General features: G+C 37.8%; 1 protein-coding gene and 1 long non-coding RNA gene across 3 annotated transcripts in view; one reads left to right on the top strand and one right to left on the bottom strand.

The window, feature by feature from the left end:
- The window catches only part of PTPDC1 (protein tyrosine phosphatase domain containing 1), a 99,413-nt gene that overhangs the window by 67,860 nt on the left and 6,664 nt on the right, over positions 1–24,889 (top strand). Inside the window, exons 2-7 of one of the 2 annotated variants that reach the window (XM_016424547.2) lie at positions 7,775–7,864; positions 17,590–17,761; positions 19,117–19,197; positions 19,424–19,542; positions 20,827–20,964; positions 22,930–24,161. In XM_016424547.2, the coding sequence (XP_016280033.1) occupies positions 7,858–7,864; positions 17,590–17,761; positions 19,117–19,197; positions 19,424–19,542; positions 20,827–20,964; positions 22,930–24,161 (1,749 nt within the window). In that variant the 5' untranslated portion in view covers positions 7,775–7,857. Of the gene's footprint in view, positions 1–7,774; positions 7,865–16,891; positions 17,106–17,589; positions 17,762–19,116; positions 19,198–19,423; positions 19,543–20,826; positions 20,965–22,929; positions 24,162–24,889 lie in introns of those variants that run through there. The other variant, XM_007500360.3, reaches the window with a different exon arrangement.
- LOC103095101 (uncharacterized) lies at positions 11,853–23,415 on the bottom strand. The gene is made up of 3 exons (XR_470850.2): positions 23,278–23,415; positions 16,655–17,093; positions 11,853–16,302 (listed from the first exon to the last, which is right to left on the bottom strand). It is a non-coding gene; the product is annotated as an uncharacterized LOC103095101 (long non-coding RNA).

The following is a 24,889-nucleotide window of genomic DNA, read 5'->3' as shown; positions in this document are numbered from 1 at the left end:
GGAGGCTGGTTGAGGTCAACAACCCCTAAGAGAAAGAAGACTTGGAACACTGGGAGGCTGAGGAAAAGTGAAGATAGGGTACAGAGCATGGGGAGCAGGGGTGGCTCACAGCAAAACGCCACAGAGAACTGAAAAATGCCCTCAGGCAAAAACTTCTCCAGTGCTCAATACAGATCTTGCCCACACTCCACACCCAGACCTCTTCCAGACAATCTTTAAATTCTCAGGGGCTGGACCTGCTCATAAGAACAGCAAGACTGGGGACCCGAGGAGGCTGAGGAAATGTAGAGATGGGGTATGGAGCTTGGACAGAGAGAAGTGGCTCAAAGCAAAATGCCACAGAGACCCAAAAAATAGCCTATGGGTCAAAACCTCTCTAGCACTCAATACAGCGACTTGCCTATACTCCACCCCCAGACCTCTTCCAGGCAAATATTGAAGTTTTTAGGGGCTAGACTTGCCACTAAGAGCAGCTAGACTGCTGAGGATTGGGAAAAATATTCTCAGGACAAAAACCTCTCCAGAGCCCAATACAAAGATCACCCACATTCCTCATGTAGACGTCTGACCAGGAAGTAACAAGGCAATGGCCACCAACTCCCAGGAACTAAAATACACACACACACACACACACACACACACACACACACACACACACACACCAAAAAACAAACCAAGAAGAAAATCTTAACCCTTGATAACTTTTATGCAAAAAAAAAAAATCCAGACTAAAGAAGAGACAGCTGAAGATGACAAACAAACAAACACACCCAAACCTTCAAATAAATGGAAATTGGTCACAAGTTCTTGAAGACTTTAAATCTGAGATTGTGAGAAAAATGGAAGAGACGTGGCAAGAAAAGTGGGAAATAGTTCAAAAAGAAAATAACAGTTTAAAAGACAGGATTTCCCACTTGGAAATTAAAACCCAGAAATCAAATTAAATAATAAGCAAATTAAAGACCAGAAAAGACCTGCTGGAAGCCATGAAAAGCAGGATAGATCAAACTGAAAAGAAAAATCAAACAATCTTAGCTGAAAACCAGTCATTAAAAACTAGAATTGGGCAAGTAGAAGCCAGTGGTCACATGAGACAGCAAGAATTAATAAAGAAAAGTCAAAAGAATGACAGATTAGAAGCCAACACAAAATATCTCATTGAGAGGGTGGTTGACCTGGAAAACAGATCTCAGAAAGACAATTTGAGAATCATAGACCTACCTGAAAACCTGGAAACAAACAGAAACATTGATACCATACTACAAGAAATTATGCAAGAAAACTGCCCTGAGGTTCTGCAACAAGAGGGCAAGATAGACATTGAAAGAGTCCATAGATCACCTGCTACACTAAATCATCAAAAGACAACCCCCAGGAATGTAATTGCCAAATTCAAGAGCTTCTAAGCTAAGGAGAAAATATTACAAGAAGCCAGAAAGAGACAATTAAGATATCAAGGAGCACTTAACCAAAATTACACAGGATCTGGCAGCCTCCACACTAAAAGACCGCAAGTCTTGGAATATGATATTCAGAAAGGCAAGAGAATTGGGTCTACAACCAAGGATCACCTACCCAACAAAATTGATTCTGTACTTCCAGTGGAAAGTATGGGCATCCAACAAAATAAAAGACTTCTAAATATTTGTAAAGAAAACACCAGAACTAAACAGAAAATTTGACATCGAAATACAAAACCCAAGAGAAACATAAAAAGATAAATAAAAAAGAGAGGGTTTTTTTTTTCTTTAAGGGCCTCAATAAGGTCAAATTGTTTATATTCATATATGGAAAAATTTTATTTGTAACTCTCAAAATTGTATTCACTATTATAGTAATTAGAAGAATTATCCATTCATAGAGATTGGGGTACTAAGTAGTTTAAAATCATATAAAGGAAGGAAGGAAGGAAGAAAGGAAGGAAGGAAGGAAGGCAGGAAGGAAGGAAGGAAGGAAGGAAGGAAGGAAGGAAGGAAGGAAGGAAGGAAGGAAGGAAGGAAGGAAGGAAGGAAGGAAGGAAGGAAGGAAGGAAGGAAGGAAGGGAGGGAGGGAGGGAGGGAGGGGAGAGAAGATGGCACCAAGAGAAACTTGAAGGAATAAGAAAATCTATACTACACAAAAAGGCACATGGGAGTAGGAGGGGAAGAATACAACTATAAGAAGGAGAGGAAGAGAGTGCTAAAAGGTGATATCCAAACCTTGCTCTCAGTGGAATCAATTCTGAGACAGAAGAGCATCTTTATCCATTAGGGTATTGAATTCTATCTTACCCTATAGGGAAGTTGAGAGGGGAAAACTAAGAGGGGAGTGGGGCAAGGAGTTTAAAAAGGGGGAGGGAAAGAGAGGGGGGAATTTAATAGACCCTAAAAATAAAAGGGGAATTAAAAGGGAGGGGATGTAAAGGGAGGGTGGGGAAGGAAGAAATACTAGGGAGGGAGAGTGTGGGGGGTAGCTTAAAAAGATCCCAAAAGAAAAATAAGAGAGGAATAAGAAGGGAAGGGGGAGAGAGAAAAGAAAATAAGGGTGGGGAATAGGGGGACTGATTAAAAACAGAACTCTGGTGTAGAAGGAAATAGTGAAAGAGGAAAGGGAAGGACAAAGAGAGAAAATCAAAATGTTAGGGAATACACAGGTAGTAATCATAACTTTGAATATGAATGGGATGAACTTACCCTTAAAGTGGAAGCAGATAGCAGAGTGGATTAGAAACCAAAATCCCACCATATGTTGTTTATTAGAAACTTACATGATGCAGGTAGACACACACAGGTTAAGGGTCAAAGGCTAGATCTAAATCTATTGGGCTTCAAATTAGAAAAAGAAGGCATGAGTTGCAATCATGATATCTGAAAAAGCCAAAGTAAAAAGAGATATAACTAAAAGAGATAGGTAAGGTAATTACATCCTGATAAAAGGCAGTATAGACAAAGAGGAAATATCAGTACTAAACCATGTATGCACCAAATGGTAAAGCATCCAAATTTCTAAAGGAGAAACTAGTGGAGTTGAAGGAGGAAGTAGATTGTAAAACTATACTAGTGGGAGACCTGAACCTTCCTCTATCAGATCTAGATAAATCAAACAAAAAATAATTTAAAAAGAGATAAGAGATGTGAATGAAATCTTAGAAAAATTAGAGTTAATAGATATATGGAGAAAAATAAATAGGAACAAAAAGGAATACATATTTTCAGTAGCAAATGGTACATTCATAAAGATTGACCATGTACTAGGGCATAAAAACATGGCAAACTAGTGCAAAAGAGCAGAAATAATAAGTGCAACCTTTTCAGATCATAATGGAATAAAATAATAATTAGTAAGAGTACATGGGGAGGTAAATAAAAAATTAATTGGAAATTAAATAATTCTCCAAAACTAGTTAGTTAAAAGAACAAATGATAGAAACAATCAACAATTTCATTGAAGAAAATGAAAATGATGAAACATCTTTCAAAATATATGGGATGCAGCCAAAGCAGTTCTAAGGGGGAAATTTATATCCTTGAGTTCATATATTAACAAATTAGGGAGGGCAGAAGTCAAAGAATTGGGCATGCAAATTAAAAAACTAGAAAGTGAACAAATTAAAAATTCCCAGATGAAAACTAAATTAGTGATCCTAAAAGTTAAAGGAGAAATTAATAAAATTGAAAGTAAAAGAACTATTGAATTAATAAACAAGACTAGGAGCTGGTACTTTGAAAAAACAAATAAAGTAGACAAAGTACTGGTCAACCTTATTTTTAAAAAAAGGAAAGAAGAAAACCAAATTGACAGTATCCAAAATGAAAAGGGAGACCTCACCTCTAATGAAGAAGAAATCAAGGCAATCATTAAAAACTATTTTGCCCAATTATATGACAATAAATATTGCAATCTATGTGATATGGATGAATATTCATAAATATATAAATTGCCTAGATTAACAGAAGAAGGAATAGAATACTTCAATAACCCCATATCGGAAAAAGAAACTGAACAAGCCATCAAAGAACTCCCCAAGAAAAAATCCCCAGGGCCTGATGGATTCACAAGTGAATTCTAGTAAGCATTCAAAGAACAACTAATCCCAATATTATACAAACATAATAAGCAAAGAAGTTCTACCAAATTCCTTTTATGACACAAATATGGTACTTATTCCAAAGCCAGGTAGATCAAAAAGAGAAAAAGAAACTACAGACCAATTTCCTTAATGAACATAGATGCAAAAATCTTAAATAGAATACTATCCAAAAGACTCCAGCACGTGATCATGAAGGTTATTCATTATGATCAGATAGAATTTATACCAGGAATGCAAGGATGGTTCAATATTAGGAAAACCATTGACATAATTGACCATATCAACAAGTAAACCAACAAAAATCACATGATTATCTCAATAGATGCAGAAAAAGCCTTTGACCAAAATACAACATTCATTCTTATTGAAAACATTAGAAAGTATAGGACTAAATGGGCCTTTTCTAAAAATAATAAACAGTATATATCTAAAACCATCATCAAGCATCATTTGCAATGGAGATAAATTAGAAGCCTTCCCAATAAGATCAGGAGTGAAACAAGGATGCCCATTATTACCTTTCTTATTTAACATTGTACTAGAAACACTAGCAGTAGCAATTAGAGAAGAAAAAGAAATTGAAGGTATTAAAATAGGTAATAAGGAGGCCAAGCTATCACTCTTTGCAAATGATATGATGGTATACTTAATCCTAGAGGGGGCAGCTGGGTGACTCAGTGGATTGAGAGCCAGGCCTAGAGATGGGAGGTTCTAGGTTCAAATCTGGCCTCAGATACTTCCCAGCTGTGTGACGCTGGGCAAGTCACTTAACCCCTATTGCCTAGCCCTTACCGCTCTTCTGCCTTGGAACCAATAGATGGTATTGGCTCTAAGACGGAAGGTAAGGGTTTAAAAAATAAATAATTAAAGAATCCTAGAGAATCAACTAAAACACTAGTGGAAATAATCAAACAACTTTAGCAAAGTTGCAGGATACAAAATAAACCCACATAAATCATCAGCATTTCTATATACTTCAGACTCATCCCAACAGAGAGAAAGAGAAATTCCCTTTAAAATCACAATAGACAATATAAAATACTTAGGAATCTATCTACCAAGACAAACACAGGAACTTTATGAACTTAACTACAAACACTCTCCACACAATTAAAACTAGATCTAAATAATTGAAAAAACATTAATTGCTCATGGGTAGAACAAGCTAATACAAATGACAATCCTATTCAAACTAATTTACTTCTTTAGTGCCATACTCATCAAACTTCCAAAACATTATTTTACTGAATTAGAAAAAAACCATAATAAGAGTTCATTTGGAAGAACAAAAGATCAAGAATATCAAGGGAAATAATGAAAAAAATGCAAAGGAAGGTGGCCTAGCTGTACCAGATCTTAAACTGTACTATAAAGCAGCGGTCATCAAAACAATATGGTACTGGCTAAGAGACAGAAGGGAGGATCAGTGGAATAGTCTTGGGGTAAGTGACCTCAGTAAGACAGTCTATGATAAGCCCAAAGAGCCCAGCTTTTGGGACAAAACCCCACTATTTGACAAAAACTGTTGGGAAAATTGGAAAACAGTGTGGAAGAGGTTTAGATCAACATCTCACACTCTACACCAAGATAAAACTCAGAATGGGTGAATGACTTGAACATAAAGAAGGAAACTATAAGAAAATTAGGTGAACACAGAATAGTATACATGTCAGACCTTTGGGAAAGGAAAGATTTTAAGATCAAGCAAAAGTTTAAAAAAATTACAAAATGCAAAGTAATTTTGATTACATTAAACTAAAAAGCTTTTGTACAAACAAAACCAATGTAACTAAAATCAGAAGATAAGCAACAAATACTTTTAAATATTTTGGAGTTATTTTCTTCTTCTAGATATGTATCTTGAGCTTCTTTATTACCATAAATAGGTCTTGGGCTTTTTTTTTTTAATTGCTCATTCTTCTAGACTACTTTTTGGCATTTGTACTTAATGTATTAGGACTGGGATATACTTCTGAGTAGAAAGTCTAGGAGGGGCTTCTCTCCTCTTGGATCCTTCTTTGCTTTCTTGGGACTACTGAAGGTTGTATTATTCCAGGCTCTCAGGGACAGCTCAAGTTGGGGAATCCGCAAGCTTTTAGTGATCCCAAAATGATGTGATCTGGAGTGGAATCTGCTCGTTGCCCTCCTGGTCTAGCTCTGTAGGTCCCTGACCTAGGTTTAGATCTCAGCAAGACCTCTGCTTGTCCCTTGTTGAAAATTTCAATAGACTCCTGCACAGAGGCTCCATCAACTCAGAGCAAGAGAACTGCAGGCCCTCCCTTCGTTTGGGTCTTGTCCTGATTATTGCATAGCAGGCTTCAACCTGGATAAAGGCTGGCACTGAGTTGTTGCTCTGTTCCTGGGATCACATTCACATCGCTACTTTTGCCTTTTGAACTTGTTCCTCAGCCACTCTGTAGCTAGGAATAGAGTCTCCAACTGTTCTTTCTGCTACCTTTAGGTTCTCCTTAGTCTACCCACTGGGGACCTGGAACTGGGTACTGAGCAGCAGAGCTGCCAGATGTACCCTTTCCCACATCTTGCACTAGTTCAGGGACCTCCTGGGATTTCTTCCTGCCCCAGAACACAGTGGGGTCCTCTTTTCAGCCCAGAGACACTGGGTTGCCTTCCCGCAGTGTGCTCCTGGCCAGACCTTGGCTCATGTGACTACAGACCAATTTGTTTATCTTCTTATGGAACTCTGCTGAAAAAATGATTCACTGATTTTTTTTTCCCCTTGATTTTCCTAACCAGGATTCTTCTAGCTCTTGGCTGACATGGGTGGATGGGGAAACTGGACCATATTTTTTTCTATCATATCTGTAATGATGCTATTAGAAAATAAGTATTGTTTTATTAGTTTAGGGATAAGAAGGAAAGTGGCTGGCTTGAGAAAACTAATAAAACAATACTTATTTTCTAATAGCATCCTTACATGTCTCCATCATCTTGACTGTACCTACGTTAGAGAACTGAATTTTAACTAGAAATTTTTACACCTATAGTGAGTAGGAACAAAAATGTAGATTGGGGTAAGCTAGTTAGCTCAGTGGATAGAGATCCAGTCCTGGAGTTGGAAAGTCCTGAGTTCAACTTTGGCCTCAAATACTTCCTAGCTATGTGACCCTGGGCAAGTCACTTAACCTCCATTGCCTAGTCCTTACTGTTCTTCTTCCTGGGAATGGATACTTAGTATCCATCTAAGAAAAGAGGTGAGAGTTAAAAGAAATTATTGTTGTTGTTTTGCTGTGTCGGGAGCTCAAGACACAACCTGCTCACTCACTCCCCCAAAGAGACCCTGAAAAGACAAAGCCTGGGAGGCACTGACTAACCTGGTGTCTAAGACAACAAGGAACCTCCCTAGAGGAGGAAAGGGGCAGGAGCTTACTGGCTGTGGTTGGTGGGAAATGAGCACCATAGAGTCATTTATTTTTAAATTAGGCTTGATACTATGTGCTAAGTAAATTCAGTTGTTTCTGACTACAGACATGTCCTAAATTTTGGTAAATGGAATGAAGACCCATTTGTCCTGACCTATTTATGGCTGTTGGGCAAAAACAGACAACAGTCAGAATTGTTGAATGTCATCATGAAGCTACAATTTTACTTGCCATTTTTAGGTGTTTTCTATACAATAAGTAAAAAGCAGTCTTCAGTAAACAAAAGATCAACATACAAATTACTGTTTGTTTGTTTTTTCAACAGGAACTGCAGTGGCTACAGGAGTCTTGTCGAAAAATGAATAACCTTACTACTCCTCGGTGAAAAATAGTGTATATGCTACAAGCATGAAAGGTAATGTTTCTTTAATTCATTCTTTGTTATAAGCTGTATTTTAAAGAATGAAATAACTTGGATGAAATAAAAATAAAAGAGAAGACCCAGTTCAGCCACATCTTAAGTTGCATGTTAATATTTTTCTTTAATCTACCTCTTCCCTCCATTATGACTTCTGTCATGAAATACTAAATAGAACAGTGGCCTTTGAAGAAGAAATTTAGTAACAATATCTGCTTCCTGTATCTTCCTCTCAGTAAAATTATGCATTTTCCCCTCTAATCAAATGCCTCTACATGACTCAACACCAATTTCCTTATTATTCACTTGCTAGCATCTCTTTTAAAGCAGCCCCCACATTCAGCAGCACTCTAACCCCACTCTTGCCAGATTTCTTATTCATGGTTTTTTCACCTTCCCACACTACTCAGGAAGGAAGCTCTTGATGACTGTCACCTCAGGCTCATTTTCTCCTGGTTCCTAAGATCTGCCCAGCTTCTCACTGGCACTTGGTCTTTCCACCACCAGTCTAAATTGGATTTTTGAGAATGTGTACTACTCTTCTCAGCAAGTCATGAGTCTTAGAATTGGAAGGAATTTTAGAAATCATCTAGTGCAATCTCTACATTTTTATAAATTGGGAAACTAAAGTCCAGAAAAAAAGTTCTAACTTCTCTGTTCGGGACTACCATTCCTGGAAATTCACAGTTGTGCTGGGGTTTTCTAATTATTTAATACTGTCTAAGGAGAAAGAGATTTTGATTTAGATCTAGAAGGGACCTTAGAGGTCGCTTAGTCCAACTCTCACATGAGGACTCTGAACCTAGAGAAGGTAACAAAGATTCCCAAAGTAGTAAATAGAACAACCAAGATTGAACCCAGGCCCTCTAATTTCAAATCCAGGAGCCTTTCCTCTGTACATTGGGTCTGACATTATTCTCCTGGCTTCAGATCACCCTATATTAATAGCTAGCATTCTCTTTACAAATATCTTCTTCTCAAAACAATCCTGCAAAATATGTGCTTTTATTATTACCATCTTACAGATGAGGGATCTGAGGCAGACTGGGGTTAAATTGCTGGTCCTAGATCACACTGCTAGTATGTATACAAGGCTGATTTGAATTCATCATCCTGACTACAGGTCCAGCATTCATCGCACCTTATCCCTACAGTAGCCTTGAAGGTGCTTATCTCACCCTTTTCCTGAAATCCCCCATTGTTCTTAGCCATGTGTTTTTCCATAGTTCAGACATTATTTATAACACGTTTCTCTTCTAATTAGGATGTCTTATTTATATTTACTGTCTAGTTTCTTACTCATTGATTCTACTCCCCAAGTGAGACCAAGCTCACTTTCTTTGAAGTCATTCAAGCTGCAGTGAAGACACATAAAATTAAAGAGCAACAAATGATAAATTTTGAGTCTGAGGACCTGGTTTCAGATCTTAACTATGTTACTTAGGTGACTTGAGTAAATTCATTTCTCTGGGACTCGGTCTCTTTATTTTTCAGGAGAGGGAGTTGGACTAAATGGTCAAAGACTCCTTCCATTACTAAATTATAGTCCTTTGACCAGGGCTCACTCCTGGTGGGAGCTCTGACTCTTATGTTCTTGCTCATATGAGGATGCTGGTGCACTCAGTAGTAGGGAAGTTTTGAAGGGGGCAGGGTTTAGGGAGAAAAAAGCAAAGTTCATTTTTAGGCATGTTGAGTTTAAGACATCTGCTAGACATCCATTTCAAGACATCTAAAAAAAGTTGGTGATGCAAGCTTGGAGGTCATCATAGCAGTCAGAGCTGAATAAATTGATTTGAGAATCATGAACCTAGAGATATTGAATTCCTGGGGAGCTTAGGAGCTCACCAAGTGAAGTAGTTTTGAGGGAAGAAAGAAGAGGATCTAGGGTAGAACTCTATGGTTAATCCATAGGCAGTGGGTGTGATCTGGATCGAGATCCAGTAAAGAAGACTGAAAAGGAGCATTCAAATAAGTAGGAGGAGAAAAGGAGGGAACGATATCCTCAAAACCTAGCTAGAAACAAATAGAGGGTGAGCTCCACAGTAGAGATTTCAGAGAGGTCAAAAAGAATTAGGATTGAGTAAAGGTCATTGGATCTGACATGAAGAAAGCAGTGGTAACGTTGAAGAGAGCAGATTCCATTGAATGGTGGGGTCAGTTTGTAGAAAGTTAAGAGAGAGGAGAGAAGGTGGAGGCACATGTTGGAGAACTTGCAGCCACAAACAAGAGAGTCATGGCCCATGGTGAGTAGGAATGGGGAGATCAGAGGTGGGAGAGACATGGGCATGTTTGTAGGCTCTAGGGAAGGAGACATGCAGGGAGTGAAGAGAAGTAAATGTCATCATTCACTCCCCTGTGGGTGAGGAGTGAGCTGCTGACAGTAGCAGCCAAGGCTCCACTGAGGGTGTGACCAACTGTGTCATGGGCAAGGTCGGCTTTCTCCTTCGGTCATCCAGCAACAGGTGGACATTTAACAATTGGTCATGGCACTTCACGCCTCTTGATTCTCAGGTTCTGTCAAGGGAGGGAGGTGGGCAAAATTGCCTCTAAAGTCCTCAAGTGTAAATGCTAATGTATTAGTGTTCTTTCCTTATTTCTTTGCAGGCTAAAACATTTATTAAGCACTTACAATGTGCTAGACCTTGCTAAGGTTGGAGGATACAGAAAGGCAAAAGATATCTCTTCCTCAAAGAGGGGCCAAGAGGACAGCACACAAACCAATATGTACAAACAAGCTCTATACAGGATAAATAGGAGATAGTGAAGAGAGGGAAGGCGTTGGGGTTAAGAGGTGCTAGGGAAGGCTTTTTGTAGGAGGTGGGATTTTATTTGGGTCTTGAAGGAAGCCAGGGAGATCAGCATCAGGGAGAAGGAAGGAGAGCATTCCAGTCACAGGAGGCAGCCCGAGAAAATACCCAGAGCTGAAAGATGGAGTGCCTTGTTCATGGAACAGTAAGGAGTATCCATGGATCAAAGAATATACATCAGGAAGTAAGGTATAAGGAGACTGGAAAGATAGGAGGAGCTAAGTTATGAAGGGTTCCTCACATTGAAAGAATATTAAAATCATATTCAATAGTATATGTAGGTCCATCGAATTAGAGCCGAAAAGGGCCTTAGAGATGAGTGAAGCTAACTCATCTTCTAGATGAGGAATTAAAACCCCAAATAGGTTAAGAAACTTCTCCAGAGTCACATAGCTATTATGTGTCTAGGTGGTGCAGTAGATAGCCCACTGGACCTAGAATCCAGAAACTCTGAGTTCCACTCCAGCTTCAGACACTTATTAGCAGTGTGACCCTGGACAAAGTCGCTTAACCCATTTCTCAGTTCTTCATCTATACAATGGAGATAATATCAACTATCTACCAGGCTTGTGGTAAGACTCAAATGAGATAATGTTTGCTATCATTTGTCTAAGGTAAAATTCAAACACAAGTCTTCCTGCCTCTCAGTTCAGCATCTTACCCATAAACATTACCCTATTCCCCATTTGTTGGGCACATAGTTTGTTTCTAGGTTTTTTTTAATTATTACAAATAATGCCTCCATCAACATTTTCTATAGCTAGTTTTTCTTATCATTAACCATTTTAAAATATTACCCTAAAATAGGATTGCCACATAGCTTCTTCTAATTAAAAACAAAGAAAAGAAAAAGTAAATTCTCTTCAAATTATTTCTTGTTTCAAAAACATCTTATTATAATATACAAATAGTTAAACAGTAATTAAATAATTTTACCTACTGATATTTATTTAAGCAGACTATGAGTATGCTAATGTATTAAAATGCTAATTTAAATTAAAATTAGTATTTGCAACACTGTATTCACCATAAGCATCCACTCAGAACAATCTCATACCAAATTTTTTGTCAAAGAATATGGGCATATAGCTTCACAAAATTAACCACAAAACTTTTTAAAGAACACTAAAGAAGATATAGTATTGTAACAGTTAAATTAGTTTCTCTAACTAAAAGTATTATATTTTAGAGGTTTATTAAAGATTATTAGAAATCAAGGATAAAGAAATACAAAAATAGAAAAAAACCTATTCAGTTTAACTTACTACATCTTGAGAGGCGCGTGTACTTAGAAGCTGAAGCAGAGAGAGCCAAGTAGGCATTACAGTCAGTTTAAATACAAATGCTGATCTCACACTCAAGTAAGGACTCAGGTGAGATTATAGGGCATTCTGGGAAGTGCCAAGGACTTCTGGGGATTGAAGTCTTGGGTTCAAATCTCCATTTTTACAGTATGAAGGATATATAAAGAAAGTATAAGGGTAATATTTGTGTATTCTTAGAAAGAGGAAATAATCCCTTGGAAAAAATTTTATTTTTACAACATATTTAGAAACTTATAGAACCTAGGTAGATAGATGGTAGCTGATAGTTTAGTACATCCCTTATCTTATTGGTGTCAGCACTCCCACAGATTGGCAGCCATGCACCTACTCTTGTCAGGTGTAATTTGGCCCTAAACAGAAGGAGCACTGGAAATGCTGAAGGTCTTAGGCTGTGTTAAGAGAAATGGCCCACAAGACAGTTTGATAGTCCTTCTAACTCTGCCCTTGCTCAGACCACATCCAGAATTGTTATATTCAATTCTGGATGCCATGTTTTATATTTTAAAACAATTTCTTATTGATATTTTATTTCTATGTCATCTACATTTCTCAATGTAACTTCTTCCCAGAGCAATCTTCTATAATAAAGTGCAAAAAAAAAGTTAAGACAAAATCATTTCAGCAAAATTAATGCACATATAAAAAGTCTGATAGTATACAAAAGTCCCCTTCCTTAGTTCCTCCTTCTACAAAGAACAGAGGGGCATCACATCTCTAATTTTCAACTAAGCTTGGTCAATATCACAGCATTCAGTTTTGATTATTTTCTTCCCATTGTTCTTGTTTCTATTGTCATAATCACTTTGGAATTGGTTTCCTTGTTCTGCTTACATCATTAGGCATCAGTGGCTGGGTTTCCTTGTTCACTTCTCTATATTCATTGTATCTATCCTTTTCATAGAGTACAGTAATATTCTTTTATATTCACAAGTTCTCCCACTTGTTTAGCCATTCCCCACTTGATGGGCCTCTTCTGTGTTTCCAGCATTGTCTTGTACACGGGATCACCCTTTTGTCACTGACCCCCCTAGGGATATATGTCTAGAAGCCCAACTTTGATCCTGTAATACTTAACAGCCTGAGACCTCAAGAAGTTCCAGAAGAGAAGGGACCCATATAAACCATAATTAACCATCCTTTTCTCTGTCCTCCCCTCTTTAGATATCTTTGCATAGTTATTTTCATGTTGTTTCCCTCATTAGAACATGAGCTCAAGATTAGCAGTTTTTGTTCTTTGGGCCCTCAGTGTTTATTTATCACAGTGTCTGGCACATAGTATTCACTTTGGGAAGTGCTCGTTGACTTCTTGTGTCAGCCTATATGAAGTCCCTGAATGCAAGGTAGTGTTGATTCAGTTTAGAGAGCCTTGCCAAATTATTTATAAAATTCCTCATCTTCATCTTTTGTGCCTGTCCTCATAGGGGTCTTTTTCTAGCACTCATTTTGAGTGCTGCAAAGAGAGATGAGCCAAGTTTCCTGAGAAATATTTGTTTTTCATTTGGGCAAATGATTCAACCAATTCCTTTGTCTCTAATAGAGATGAATAGTTTTTTTTAGTTTAATAGCTATTTTTAATAATTAACAGAGATCCAAAAGCTATTTATCCATTTAGTTGCCACTTCTTTATGTCTTCTGGCTTTATTTAAAGCAATATCATCAGGATGGATATGATCTAGTTCCTCAGTTAGTTTACCATTTGTTGGCTGATGGACAGACTTATGTGGTCAGAGTGCCATGATTTAGGAGAATGTTTTGAGCTAGTCAAAAAAAACTTATTCTTAGCACATTATCACAATGGAAGTAGACCAGTGTTGCATGAGGGTCCTTAATCAGTCTCTGTCCAAGAGTCATTTTGGATGAAGTGAGTTGTCACCTGGTGTTACAGCAATGAATGAGGTTTTCCAAATTCAGCCACCTAGTCTTGGGACAGTTAGTCACTGGAGAACAGTACTTGCTTGAAGCCATTCCAGCTTGGTAGAAACTACCAGTGTTTATAGTTCCGTTGGCTTAGCCTTCAAAAACATAGAGCCATCTTCTTTGCTCCAGTGCAATTCTGGAGTGCTTTGGACTCAGACAATACCATTAAGCTAATCTCAGAGGAGACAGAGGAAGGCAAAAGACAGTCGGTGCTCTGAAGGAGCTGACAGTCTAATGGGGAAGAGAACATGCCACCAACTCTGTACAAATAAGATATAGGCAGGATAAATTGGGAATAGTCTCAGAGGGAAGGCATAGTTAATGATGGAGGCTAATTAATAACAGATATTTTTGACATAAAGGAATTTGACTCAGTCACATTATCAGAAACAGTAGCTTCCTTTCCTGAACTCTTTCGCAATTCATTTTTTTCCTCTGAATTTTTGTTTCTTTCTTGTATGGTAATTATTAGGATATGTTTTATTGACACTCCTAGACTATCAGCTCTTTGAGGACAGGGATCACAACAGTGCTAAATGATGTTGGCTCGGGAGGTGGTAGGACAGTGCATCTCTTAGTTCTTATTCTATTACCACCTAGTATAATGTGTTAGCTTGTACATTCTAAGTGAAAGCTGCTTATAGTTTAGGGAGAAAGCATTCTTCCTGGTCCTTTTGCTTTCAGTCCGCTTCCTTAAGGGCTCTATGTTTCTTGGTTTTTCAAAAATGAGTGATCTGGGTGGCACAGTGGACAGAGCACCAGGCCTGAAGTCAGGAAGAACTGGGTTCAAATGTGATGTCAGACATCGCCTAGCTATGTGGCCCTGAGCAAGTACTTAACCCCCATTGCTTAGCTCTAGTCATTCTTCTGCCTTAGAATCAATATTCCATTCTAAGATAGAAGGTAAGGCTTTTTTTAAAAAAAGTGACTCATAATTGCACAGTCTAAATTATCCTATATATCCATTTGTATTCAAATGGATTCTTTATCTCCTGTTTTCTATAAGAAAGGGATTGGGGTTCTTCAGATAATGGATAATATATCCTATTACTTCTATGGTGGAAAATAGAATATGACCTTATATTAAGTGGCATTGTGGTACACTGGAAAAAATGGAATTGGAAGATCACAATTTTGTTATTTAAGAGGGCAGCTGGGTAGCTCAGTAGATTGAGAGCCAGGCCTAGAGACGGGAGGTCCTAGGTTCAAATCTGGCCTCAGACACTTCCCAGCTGTGTGACCCTGGGCAAGTCACTTGACCCCCATTGCCTAGCCCTTACCACTCTTCTGCCTTGGAGCCAATACACAGTATTAACTCTAAGATGTAAGGTAAGGGTTTAAAAAAAACCAAAACAATTTTGCTATTTAATACCTGCATTTGTATCATCTTGAAAAAGTCAACACCTCTCTAGCCCTCAGTTCTCTGATCTATCAAATGAGGTATTTCACTAGAAGGACAATTGAAGGCCCTTTCTAGCTCTCAATCTATGATCTCATGGTCTACCACAGGAAGTAATAGGTTTCCCAGCACCTTAAAGTCTTAAGTCAGTGCTAGTCAAATACTTATTAGAGATGGTGGCCCTACTCCTAGTCACACGGAGCTTGATTTACATGACTTGTGAAGTCCCATCCAGCTCTAGAATTCTGTGAAGGAAGAGCCAAGGTCTGTTTGTTCAGTGGTGATTGTAATTTTTTTTTTCTTTCATTACATCTTTGTCATCTTACAGTTCTCAAGTGTTTAGCCTCCCCCTGAGCTATCTCCTAAAAATATAACACAGTGGATTTGGGGGAGTGTACCTATCTAAATTAATAAGATATTTTAAAATAACTTTCTCAGTTAAGTGGCTGAGGCAAAAATATTTTGTATATTTGGCAATACTATTATTAGCTAAACAAAAACAAAAATTATATTGTTTTCTGAAAAAGGGAGAAAAAGGTTACTATCTGAGTTTACACTGCCCTTATTTACAACTTTTGAGATTTCGACTCTAAACATATTGTTATAACTAAATCAAAGTACTTAATGAGGAGTTCTGTCAAGGGAATGCCATTATTGGTTATTTTATGGCACAGTAGAAAGAATTATGGATTTGGAGAAACTAGATTCAAGTCTTGACTATGCTACTTACTTTTATGACCTTAGATAAGTCATTTCACCAGGAAAAAAAAGTCTCTGGGCCTCAGTGTTTTCATCTATATAAGTAGGAGGTTGTAGTAGATGATTTTGAAGGTTTCCTATAGCTCTAAATCTATAATCCCATCATCCTTATACATGATCCATGAGTAAATAATCTAGGATGTTTAGTATCCTGTGTCATATTCTAGTATTATATTCTTCTTTACTGCCTAAGAGGGGGTCAGCAAAAAAGTAGTGCTCCAACATGTCCTAAAATAAAGAAGAGAAAGACAGATGGTTTGAATTTTAAAAATATGTGTGTATTTACATAAATATGTGTAAATCAAAAATTTAGCAATATGTTGAATGGTTTCTAAATTCTTTATAGTCCCTGGGCTCAAAATCCCAGCTCTGACACCTGATTTGTGTGGCTGCCTTATCTGTAAAATGATGGCAAGGATTAGATAATCTTGAATGTCCCTTCCACTTCTAATGATTTATGTATGGCCCTCTAACAGTCATTTTATCTTTCTTATTATTAGATCTTTTCAATGTGTGCAAGAAGCAAAACAAAGTATTCCTAATTTGGGCATATTCAGTTTCAAGTACAAATTATTCTTACCAGCATTTGAACAATTTGTCCAAAACTAAATCCATTCATATAGGATTTTGCTTCCACAGAGCTAATGGGAATCAGTGGTTTCATTGTTTGTCACTATGGAAACCAGTCAGCCTATCCTGAATCACTATTAGATCATACGGAATGATGCACATATCTCTGTGTAACTTCATAATTCAGCAAGTTGGTTTCGTATACACTTGCTCCAACAGTGTGATCAAACCATAACGAGGGGTGACAATGCAGGGCTCGCCTAGACGGCTCTCAGCTGTGAATTTTCTGAGCACTTTTTTTCAAGGTCGAAGGCACTCTACTTCTGATCCTTTGCTTCGTTTGTACCAGAGACGTCGGAATTCAGTTATAGAAGTGCTTTCTTCATCTTCTCATCGGGTTATGGTGGCTGTATCTTCTGTCAGCAATGCAGAGATAAATCCAACTTTTCCTGAAAGAAAAAGTAAAGCCTTTTTCTTTTAGAATGTCAACACCCTTATATTTTGGTTTGCATGCTTAGGTGCTAGATTATATATGTAAAATTTTAGCTTTGAGTGTGAATTGCATGAAATTCTAATTGTCTTTTGTGCAACTATTTTAAAGGAATTTATGAGAAAGTGATGGAATACTTCATAGCATTTTAAAAGATTTTATTACTAACAATATTTCCTGAACTGAGCTCAGATCTCTTGTGAAACATCTAATGCTTAAAATTTTTTTCTTTAAATGACAGTATGAGTGAGGTTATGGTAGTTACTGTTGTAGGTGAAAAACCCTTTTAATAGAAAGAAGCCAAACATGCAAGTTAAAAATTAAGAAGTGGCTTTGTCTTAAATGTTGAAATAAAATCAAAATCTTGTTTTCCATATTCCTGTGCCATTGGGTGAGCTAACGTGAATCTTTTAGATAGTATCATGATGTAGTATTTTCTCTTGTTAATTTTGTAGGAAGTTCCAGACGTCCAACACCAAAATATACTAAAGTTGGGGAACGTTTACGACATGTTATTCCTGGACATGTGGCATGTTCAATGGCATGTGGTGGTCGAGCCTGCAAGTATGAAAATCCAGCTCGCTGGAGTGACCAGGAACAAGCCATTAAAGGGATTTATTCCTCCTGGTAATGTGATGTATTGGTTTTCTCAAACCTCTCAAAGAAGCAATATGAAAGATTTAACATAACCATAACAGTTACTGTATTTTTAAATGTAAAGACTTGCAGTTAAGTTCTTAGCAATGTTAATAGCTACTTGTTAGGATGTTAGTTCACTTTGTTTCTTAAATTTTTAGTAATATTACAAATGTCTAGATATAAATCTGATAAAATCTTAAGGTATCCTAAGTTCATTAATGATTTCTATTTCACACTACTATAATTGGCAAGTTAAAGGATTTTTCATACTAATATATTGAAGATGGCCTGACTTAATGGAAATGCATTTGATTTAAATGTCAAAGGTCTTGAGTTCAAATTCTAAATTTTCTACTTACTAGCCATATGACCTTAAGCCAAGTGACTTATTTTCTCTGAGCCATAGCATTCTCATTTATAAAATGGAGATAATTTCATTACCTGTTTTACAGAGTTGTTTTGAAGATCAAATAGAATAATCATAAAGTACTTTGTAACCTTTAAAGTTGTACTTAAATGTCAGCTCTTATACCTGCATATATGTCTCAATATATTGACATAGTTAGTAGGGGTTTTTTTTTCACTCTTGATGACATGAATTACTAATACTTATTGCTCTTATTAAAGGTTTGTGTGTGATGTGTATATATGTATATGTATATATATAAATATAGAAAGTCAGCTAATCATACCTTTTTATGCAGAAGCTACATCACTAAAGGGTTATAAATAGAACTTTTTTATATTTAATGGCTTATATGAACTGCAGGAATATTTTCCTTCAAGGATTCTTACAGTGTATCATTTGTAAGAAAAAGACTTTTTTGCAAATTATATATTTGTTTCCTATTTTATCTGTTGTAAATTTGGATTTCATATATTAAATTTTATTCAACTCCTATATGTAATATTTAATCATGAATAACGTGATGAAATATGAGAGGCAGCTTGGAAGAGTGGCTCGCATTCTGGACATGGAGTCAGTAAACCACCCACCTGATCTCTCTGAGAAGCACTTTACCTCATTTGTAAAAAGGAAGGCATTGGGTTTGATGACCTCTATGATCTCTTCTATCTTTAAAGATAGGATCTTATGGAAGGTTTCTCTTCTCCCTTTTGCCCCAGGAAATTATGAAGCTAAAACTTAAAATGGGTACATTTTGTCCTTTCCTAATCATTACATAAAACTGAAACCAAATTTGTGTAGGCAGATTCTTGCTTGACAGTAAAAGTGGGGGAAGTTTGCAAAATGAGGGAGTTGCACTATAGTTTGGGGGCTTCTTTCAGCTCTTAAATTCTTGGATTTCCTATATCAAATAAGTGTTTTCCTTCTGCCTCTCCAGGGTCACAGATAACATACTTGCAATGGCTCGACCATCAACTGAGCTTATTGAAAAGTACAATATCATTGAACAGTTTCAAAGGTAAATGACCTCATTGCTCATGTATTCGGGTCCCTTAGTCACTGTATTTTTATCAGCAATGTTACTTTTGATATCAGGTAAAAACGGGTTTCTCCTTTATAAGGAGGCAGTCAGCAACTTCATTTCAAACAAATTCAAGCTGCAAGTGCTTATTGATATTAATATATGAAGAAGCCTGAAAAATGTATCGAATTACAATATATAACACATTCCTTTTCTCTTCAAGCTATGGCATAAAAACAATAATTAACCTTCAGCGACCTGGAGAGCATGCAAGCTGTGGAAACACACTAGAACCAGAAAGTGGCTTCACTTATCTTCCTGAAGCTTTTATGGAAGCTGGCAGTAAGTTCATTCCTGCTGCTTCTCTTCATTAATTAGCAAATACAATGTCTACAGAATCTCAGTTAAGAGAAGCTTAGGAACTGTTGCTTATATAGAAGATCTGATAAAAAAAAAATACAAATGAATGCTTATGCCTTTGGAGTGCTGCCATTGGGAGCCCAAACTTGATTTTATATGAGAGGGGAGGGGTGGGGGGGTGGGGAGGGAGAGGGAGAGGGAGAGGGAGAGAGGGGAGAGGGGAGAGGGAGAGAGGGGAGGAGGAGGGAGAGGGAGAAGGGGAGGGAGAGGGAGAGGGAGAGGGGGAGGGAGAGGGAGAGGGAGGGAGGGAGAGTGAGGGAGGGAGGGAGGGAGAGGGAGGGAGGGAGGGGAGGGAGGGAGAGGGAGAGGGAGAACTAAACCCATTGAAGCCAACAACCATAATTATCACAAAGACATATTTACTGTGTTTTTGCTAAAAGAACTAGAAGGTGCACTGCTTAAAACTGGCAGAAATATAGGCTCCAAATTGCATACTCTTGAAGGTCTGCATATAACAACTACTGTGTGGATAGAATTTTGCTCCCCCAGGACTCTCTTTCCCAGCATCCCGTTTGTATATTTACCACTAACAGAAGATATAAGTTTTTGTGTAGCTCTGCCTTCTCTCTCTTTTTCCCAGAAACATGGTTGGGTGAGTGCCAGGCAGGAGAATTTTACTCACATGTTATTTACTTAGGCTTTTTCTTTTGCTCTTTTATTTCTTCTACTTCAAGTTATTATTAATAAATCTTATAAAATGTAATACTTGGAGTTATTGGATATTAATTTAAATCTTACTCTACTCTGTCTCTTTTTAAAGAGTTGTATCAAGTAGAAAAAAATCTAGATTATGTTCAGTGGACTCTGATAGTCCCATGTTTTTCATTCTCATATAGCATAGAACATTTCCTACCTACAATTTAGTAATTTTTGTTTGAATTGCTTCATTTATTAAATTCATTCTAACTTTCTCTAACTTATTCCAACCAAGTTTCAATAGGGATGTCTCAAAGTAAGACAAAAATCTATCAAAATTTTTAGCAGCATATCTATTAAACAAGTTGGCTTAGATGCCCACTAAAATCCCTTCCACCACTAAGATTCCTTGATTTTTACTACAGAAAGATAGCGTATCTTTTAAGTACAAGTCTAATCAGACAGATTCTCAGGATCACACTTTCCCTGGCTTAAATTATTGTCATCATAGATCTTTATAGGTATTCTTTACTGAAAATTGATTTGTTTCCTCTTCTTTCATTTTTTCAGTTTACTTCTACAATTTTGGATGGAAGGACTATGGTGTAGCATCTCTTACTACTATCTTAGATATGGTAAAGGTGATGACATTTGCCTTACAGGAAGGGAAAGTAGCTATTCATTGCCATGCTGGACTTGGTCGAACAGGTAAGTTTATGTCAGGGAGTATTATAGTTTTGCATATAACCATATGGATATTACTTTGATATTTTCTAAGTACAGAAAGTAAATATTTTTTAAGAATGCTTCTAAGGAGCAACTAAGTGACTCAGTAGATAGAGAACCAGGCCTGGATATGGGAGGTCCTGGTTTCAAATGTGTCCTCAGATACTTTCTTAGCTGTGTGACTCTGGGCAAGTCACTTAACCCCAATTTCCTAGCCCTTACCATACTCTTCTGCCTTCGATTCTAAGGGTTAAAAAAGAAAAAATTGCTACTAAATTTTTACTACATTTTGCTTTAAAGGCAAATTGATGATATTTGACACACCCAGTATATCCTTATCATCCAAAAAATCTGAAACTTTGGGACCTCTCTGAGACCCATAGAACTCCTCACAACAAACTGTCTTTGCTTTGAATGTCGCCTGACATTCTCACTCTGCAGATGACCAGAGGAAATACTTTCTTAAGAATCAGCCCAGCAGGGTACATAGTATTGATTCCAAGACAGAAGGTAAGGGTTTAAAAAAAATAATAGAATCAGCCCTGGAGTGGCTCAATGGATTGAGAGCCAGGCCTAGAGATGGAAGGACCTGGGTTCAAATTTGACCTCAGATACTTCCTAACTGTGTGACCCTGGGTAAGTCACTTTGCCTAGACCTTACTACTCTTCTGTCCTGTGGCCAATATTGATTCTAAGACAGAAAGTAAGAGTTTCTTTAAGGAAAAAAAAAAAGAATTAGCCCATATCTTTAAACAGCTTGGCTAAGAGCTTCCTTTTTGAAGTAAAAGACTGTAAGTCTAGAATAAGCCAAGTCACTACCATTTACTTCTTCACATAAAGAAGAGCTACATCACCTTCTCTGGTCTGTGAGAACTTTGTGTTTTATAGTAACAATATTCTTTTAAAATATGCTTTTATAAATGCTATCTTCAGATCCCTCTGGTCTTTTCTGATAATGAGAATTTTGTTTATGTGATGCTATTACTCCACAAATAATCATTTTACTTAATACTTTAGAACTACCATAGCAGAGGGCAGCAAGAACATTTGTGCTATGGTCTGGCCTGATTAGGCTGTGAAATAGGTACTACCCATAACCATGCTTTCAGGAGATCCAGCTAGTCTCACAGCCTGAATCAATCCGTAGCAAGTAGCTTTTAAGGGTGTGCGTTTTGGCACAGGATATCAAAGGTTTGTGTAGGAGCATCAACAAAAAGACTGTTCCTATTGTACAGTTTGTCCTACACAGTTAAACAAATTCATAAAACATTAGGAACCACAATAATTTGTTGCCTCCTTTATGTTTAAAATTATGTGGGACCAAGAAACATGTATGTTTTTGAGAGAAAAGTCTTCAGAAAAATGAAGCAATGTGCTGAACAAAAACGAAGAAAAATAGGGACAAACACAAGACTGCCTAATGTTCAGGAAAGAAAGTGGGTTGGGAATGTGACTAATCCAAAAGAAGAAGCAGTAAGAGTGGGAAGGGTTAGAAAATGGAATGTCTCCACCCTCCAGGGTAAAGTGAAAAGGTCAGGAACTAGAGGCATGGAATTATCAGGATCAGGGATCCATAAGGAAGAGACCCTGGATCTGAAGATCTCAAGCAACAATAGCAGAAGTCTAATTCAGATTGGAAAAATACAAAACTCTTCATCTAGGGGAAGAAATGTAGAGATGAGGAAGAATTTAAACATGGCTGCCCAGTGGTTTTGTTAGCTGCTAGTTGTACCAAACATAATATTGTAAGAGGCCAGAATTGATTACTATAACTATATATGGTTATAATTATATATATATATAAACATTATATAGATAGTGAAACAATAAACTATCCTTGAAATAGTCAAATATATAGGTCTTCAAATATATTAAATTTTAATTGACAAAATATGATAAATGAATAAGGTTTCATATTTTAATAATCCTCTTCCTTCACTTTCTTAGGTGTTTTAATAGCATGTTACTTAGTTTTTGCAACAAGAATGACTGCAGATCAAGCAATTATTTTTGTTCGGGCAAAAAGGCCAAATTCTATACAAACAAGAGGCCAGTTGTTATGTGTAAGGGAGTTCACTCAGTTTTTGATTCCTCTTCGCAATGTGTTTTCTTGCTGTGAGCCCAAAGCGCATGCTGTTACTTTATCACAGTACTTAATTCGCCAGCGTCATTTACTTCATGGTTATGAAGCTCGACTTCTAAAGCATGTGCCAAAAATTGTTCATCTGGTTTGCAAACTGCTATTGGATTTAGCTGAAAACAGACAAGTGATAAAGGAGGACATAATAAAGGTACCTGATCTCTCTGCTGAAATCGAAAAGACAGTTTCGGAGATGGTCACAATGCAGCTGGATAAAGAGTTCATGAAACAGGAGAATGACACGTCTCTAACATTCACCCCCTCAGCAGTGACAGTAGCGTTTGAGAACCAGGAGGCTTTTCTCTCCAGTGAACATGAATTTGATCCTCTCTGGAAGAGGCGCAATGTCGAATGCCTTCAGCCTCTGACTCATCTGAAAAGACGGCTCAGCTATAGTGACTCAGACTTGAAACGAGCTGAATTTCTTTTGGAGCAAGGAGAGACGCCGTGGACGGTGCCCCCCCAAACCCTCGCCTGCTGTAACCCCAAGCAGGAGCAGACGGTGAGCCGCCCTTGTGTCGAGCCGTCCCCTCCCCTGGATATCAGTAAAGACGCTTTGGTCCGAAATACATTTTCTTTCTGGAATCAGCCTAAATGTAGTTTAGAAGGCTCCAGAGAGGAGGGATCACCACTTTTCCATAGGAGAAAGATCCCAAAGGAAGTCCAACGGAGCAGAACCTTTTCTTCAGGGTTTTCAGGTGTGCACCACACTGGGGAGTCAGTCACCCCCAAGGCTGCAATTACGCCCATGCTGCCGAACAGCCTGCCCCAGAAAGCTGACCCCTGTCAGTACAACCCCGGCGGTCCCTGGGGACAAGATCCTGTGGCTTGTGCTGGGAGTTACTATGTCCCTCAGAACTGTGGTGCCACTCTGGAGGGGGAATGCATCGTCACATCCGAAAGCCAGGAAAGTCACAACCCGCCCCAAGCAATGCCACTGAGTCCTGAAGGACGGAGAGTGTTGGCAGCAAAAGCCCTGGCAAACTTGAATGAATTTATAGAAGAAGCAGAAGTAAAACAGAAGGTGGAAATGTGGCAGGTATTTTTCTCTTATTTCTTACCTGCATGCTATAGATGGAGCATCAGAGCAGAGTTCCATAGTGGGTTCTCCCCAGCCCCTCCGCATCCTCAGTGCTCCATATGGACTAAGAGGTGGCTCTGTTTGAGGCTGGCTGCAGAAGGTGTTGAGATTTGGGTTTATTCAACAAATTGTGATCATTATATGCTGCCTTGCAAAAATTACATGAACATTCTTTTCTGGTCCCCATTAACACAAGTCTTGAGTAAGTTAAGAAAAACATTCTAGAGTACAGGCCAATTCCTACTCCAGATCTTCAGGAATATCCTCAATTTACAGTGTATGCATGACCCACTATAGCAAGAAAACAAGGGGCTGGATCCCCCCCAGTGTATAGAAACATGCAGAACTCTCAGCAGAAGGGCGCTTCCTTTTTGTAATTTCGCTGGGATTTTGACTGTTCCATGAATTTTTGTAACATACATTTAAAATACCTAAAATATAACTACAAATATTCAGCAACAACCACTGATGTTCAGTCACATCAGCTTGATTTGTTAGCTTGTAGTCCATGTGATCTAATTATTCATTAATATGGCTGCTTGTCCAGGAGTGGGTTACATATTCATGTCAAGAACTCTCTTAAAATTGCTAAGTAGATAGGTAAGAAGGTAGGTTACAGTATTAAGTACTTCCTATGTTCAAGGGCACTCTGCCTAGTACATATCCATCCTTTGCTTAAAAGTGTC

This window comes from Monodelphis domestica, chromosome 7 (assembly GCF_027887165.1).
Source record: "Monodelphis domestica isolate mMonDom1 chromosome 7, mMonDom1.pri, whole genome shotgun sequence".
Classification (NCBI taxonomy): domain Eukaryota; kingdom Metazoa; phylum Chordata; class Mammalia; order Didelphimorphia; family Didelphidae; genus Monodelphis; species Monodelphis domestica.
Note: the sequence above shows the minus strand (reverse complement) of the source record. Positions and strands in the feature narration are given on the sequence as shown.